General features: G+C 33.7%; 1 protein-coding gene across 1 annotated transcript; it reads right to left on the minus strand.

The window, feature by feature from the left end:
• Positions 1 to 1,050: 1,050 nt before the first annotated feature.
• LOC144549220 (desmethyl-deoxy-podophyllotoxin synthase-like) lies at positions 1,051 to 4,747 on the minus strand. The gene is made up of 4 exons (XM_078297950.1): positions 4,419 to 4,747; positions 2,211 to 2,653; positions 1,938 to 2,121; positions 1,051 to 1,844 (listed from the first exon to the last, which is right to left on the minus strand). Exons 1-4 carry the CDS (start codon positions 4,692 to 4,694, stop codon positions 1,218 to 1,220), a joined length of 1,530 nt encoding a protein of 509 aa, XP_078154076.1. The 5' UTR covers positions 4,695 to 4,747; the 3' UTR covers positions 1,051 to 1,217.

Genomic DNA, 4,747 nt, shown 5'->3' on the forward strand with positions numbered 1-4,747 from the left:
AACACTACTAAATATATTTTTTTATTCTCTAACTCTCATTCATACACGAATACACTACCATCTATTTATACTAATTAATTCAAAAGTTGGTTAGGACTTTTCTAGACTATACTTTGTATACAAAAATCTAAAGACTTTTAAATGTAAAATATTAGAAAGGAGATTTCTACTATGTTCTGTTATAACCGACTAAGAAGATTCTAGAGTTTTATAGAGTGGACTTGGTTGGGCCTATTCCATATTCTTATTGGATTTTTTTTTCTTCAAAGTCGGTGATGTAATTTTAACAATCTACTTACGTTAAATTTTAATTTGACATGATTATGTTTTATTCATCTTCGATTCTAATCATGTTTCAGGATTTTATTTTAAATTTGTATTTTTATTTGTTGTGAATTATGATTCATAGTTAATTAATCTAAAAATTCAAATACTAATTTGTTGTCAATCAATAATTACAAGTGTAAATTTTGATTTAAAATTTAATTATTCTTAATTAAATTTCACGGATATAACAATATATATAGAGTAGAACTAGGGTGTTCCTATGTTCACCAAGTATCTTTGTAAACTTAACTCTAAAATCTATTAATTTGACTTCAAACGATTAAATTAGACAGTTGAAATTCATCTACCTGACGAGTGATGCGTCTACATGTGAAATTTTAAATTTTCAAATTAATTTTATATAGAATCAAGGGGGTAAAAACAAAAGAACTCAAAATGAATGCATTAAAATTATTTTATAAACCTTCTAATTTTGACCACTTGATTTTATATTAAATTAATTTGAAAATAAAATTTTTTCGCATGTAGAGGTGTTACTCGTAAGGTAAATGAATTTCAACAGTTCATATTCATCATTCGAAGCCAATCTGATATGTTTTAAAGTTGAGTTCACAAAAAAAACTTTATGAACTTAAGAACACCATAGTTCTACTCTCTCTCTCTCTCCCTCACTCTCTGTCTCTTGAGCACAGAACTTTTCCCAAGTACTTGCTAGATGATCTAGAAACAGATCACATATATTCGTATAACCATAATTTACAAATATATGTTGTAGGAAAATCACACATTTTTATTGGAAAATCAAACTCTGCCATACATCAAGCCCCTCAGATTACCAGTGCAATTACTACAACATATTTTAATTAATACAATTTTTTTTAAAAGCAGATATGACATTGAGCAGATCGAGTTTCTTGGACATCTAAAGTCTAGATATCAGGCAAAGGAACTCGCAATGTTGGTACCAAATATAGAGGCTTCTTTTTTGCAGCGACAACTCCGAAATTCTCCGTCATGTCCACATCCTCTGGCTTCATCCCATCAGGTAGTTGCCAATCAAAGTGTAACAACAGATTTGTCAGAGCATCCTCCACCATGGTCACACCAAACTTAAGTCCGGGACAAATCCTTCTCCCAGCACCAAATGGCACAAACTCAAAATTCTTTCCATTAAAGTCAATACCAGTACTAGATGTTTCAAACCTCTCCGGTTTGAATTCATCTGGATCGTTCCAGTACTCGGGGTTTCTTCCCAGAGCCCATGCGTTGATTACCATGCGGGCCCCAGTGGGAATTGTGTAGCCAAGTACCTCGCAACTCTCCTTGCATTGTCGTAGAATTAAAAGTGGCGCCGGAGGGTGCATTCTCAGGGTTTCTTTGATGACTAATTGCAGATAACTGAGGCTATTTGTATTGGTATTCTCATCACTACTTTTTGAAGCTAATTGCCTTATCTCTGTTTGTGCCTTTTCCATTACATCAGGGTGCTTAATTAGTTCTGCCATGGCCCATGTAATTGTTGTTGCTGTTGTTTCAGTTCCTCCATTAAATATATCCTGAATAAATTAAGAGTACATGCATCATTTCCTACATACACACAACAAAAATTAATGTCAATCAGGCAAGCGCATATATGTGGATATATATACCAAGATAATAGCTTTTATGTTGTCCATAGTGATAGGCACCTCCAAGTCACCACGTTCCTTTATGTCAATAAAGACATCGACGAAATCATATTCAATGTCTCCCTCTCCTCTTTTTGAATTCTTCTGTTGTTGTCGATTCTTCAAATGCTCCTGTACAATCTCCTCTAGTACCAAATCCAATTTTCTACATATATGTATTAATTAAGAAGAAAACAATAAAGAATAATTAATGCGGAAATATATTAAGTTCATCGATCAAATGTACTTAATTACCGGTGGACTCTCGCAACTCCTCTTCTTATCTTGACATCCAACCAACTCAATGATGGAAAGAGATCTGATAGGTTGAACCCAGACAAGAGCTCCATTTCCTCTTGTAATGCTTCCAAATACACTTCTCTCATTTTAAATTCTCCTCCAAATGCTGTGCGAATTATAATATTGTTTGAAAGCTCATATGCCCATGCACTCAAATTGACTTGTGATTTACCAGAAACTAAACTGAAGCTCTTCAACAGGGAACTGATCTCTTCTTGCCAAATTGAGGAGGAAGATTTCACCTGTTTTGAACTAAAGAGTTCACTGGCACAAATTCGACGCATTTGGCGCCAGTACGGGCCATTTGAGAAAACAATATTTGTGTTACCATAGAAGAGACCATTTGCTGCATATAGCGCAGGGCGGTTCGCAAGGTTTGCATCCTGTGTTTGCATCACCTATATATATGCAGTTTGTATGCATCAATGTTAGAAGTTAATTAAACATATAATTTTCCTCCAATATAACACACAAATATAAAGACACGTCATATTTTTGTAATTAGATGAAATTGCGGTTGTTAATTAAAATTAATCTTCATACTGTTCCTAATTATACCCTGCAGATTTACTTGGGATCGATAATATTGCAAAAAGAAAAGCACATGGATGTTATGAAGGGATTTTCCTAATTAAGTTCGAATTTTCAAGAAAAATATTATTAGATGTAATCATGATTCATAAAATCAAAATCAAAATCAAAATCAGAATCTAGTGTCGGTCATAATCGGCCGAACCAATTCTGAAACTCAGATTTTGTATCTAAAAAATAGAAAAACGTTGGCAATTAAAAAAATTAATTTGTCAAATAATTATGTTGATATCCTTTTATTCTTTGCTTTTAAAAAAAATCTGAAAATAAAAAAGGATCAACTATGCCTCAAACGATCCTATACTAAGACTTGCCTACGAACCAATTGAAGATTTTTTTTTTTTTTGTTTCAACCAACATTCGGTCGAGAAGGAGATCATAGTTGTGAGTTGTGCGGTGGGTGTGATGAGAAGTTAGAAGAGAGTATTGAGTTGGAGGATAATGATGATGAGACGACACACAAGAGTGTCACTGTTGTGGAGAAGACTATAAGATGGGAGTTTGTGCAAAGATATGCAGCTCGTCAGGTGATCCGTCGAGAGAAGAAAACTCAACGACGACTTGTGCCAAGGCAACGTGGGAAGAAGTTTCCAAAACCTTCTTTATATATCTTTTAAAAAATAGCAAAAAGATTCTAAAAATGTATAGAAGGTAAAATCAGAATCGGAATCATAATGAGTTACTTGACCGTGGAATCAAAATCAGAAGAATCGGTTAGAATCAACTAAATCGGATCAAAAACTCGGATTTAATTTGATTGCCATAAGCTTGTTTTGTAGTAAAAAATAGAACTAAAATTGTAAAAAAAAAATTAGTCTCAAACTAATGTTAAGACCACTTGCTGATCCTAAAAAAAGAAAAAAAAAAACCAAAAAGGAAAAAGGAAACCGTAAAGGAAAACAATATATTAGAAAATTAAAAAAAAGACCAAAATGGAGGTGCCGATTAACAAACAAAATGGAGAGCAACAAAGATATATAAAAAATTGGAATAATTTATATGTTTATTCAACATTGCGATAATTATTGAGTGACTAAGAGTCTAAGAGTCAACCTCACACTTGAAACTTCCAAATTATTGGGTGCAGATATAAAATGGTCAAGGTTCACCATAAACCACTAGAAACTTCAAATTTATTATAGTAAAAAGTCATGCACCAAGTCTATTAAAAAAAATAAGTTAACGATTCTTCCTTCTAACACAGCTATCTTCAATTTCTTCGAGCACCATTATCTTCCTTGAAGAGAAATACAAAAGAATAATGATTTTCACCAAAACCGTCAAGCCAAGAGCTCAATCTGGTCCAAAAGTTTGAGAATCGGTCTAAATCATAGGACTCGGTCTAGAATTGGCTTGGTTTGGTCCGATTCCGGTACAATTCCAGCCCTAACACAAGTTTGTCTTTTATGAAAAAAATATAAAATTTAATCGATTATTTGAACTTTGTAAATGTAAACATATATATTGATTCAAAGTACACACCAATGTGTACTATGCATACTAAGTACTATATATAGCCTAGCTCATTCATAAAATAATTAAAATGATCAGCTACAAAATTAAAGCAGTCACCTCTTTTGCAGCTTCGCGAGAAGTGAGAACAACGAGGTCTGTCTGGCCGGCACGAAGGAGCATAACGGGTCCATGTAACTGGGCAAGATCACGCAGGACATGATGTGGCAAAGTGGCAGTTACTAGGTGGTGTAGACTTCCAATAAATGGCAAGGTCTGAGGGCCTGGAGGGAGGTTAGATTTAGAATTATGTGTAGCTTTCTTCTGGAGGAATCGAAGGGAGAGCACGAGTAGTAGGAGAAGACAAGGTAGTGCAAGTGCAAGTAGTAGTTCCATTTCTGCTTTTATCTTTAGTTTTAAACCTCAAAAAACAAAGAGAAAGCAAATGA

Source organism: Carex rostrata, chromosome 34, assembly GCF_964058835.1.
Source record: "Carex rostrata chromosome 34, lpCarRost1.2, whole genome shotgun sequence".
Lineage (NCBI taxonomy): Eukaryota > Viridiplantae > Streptophyta > Magnoliopsida > Poales > Cyperaceae > Carex > Carex rostrata.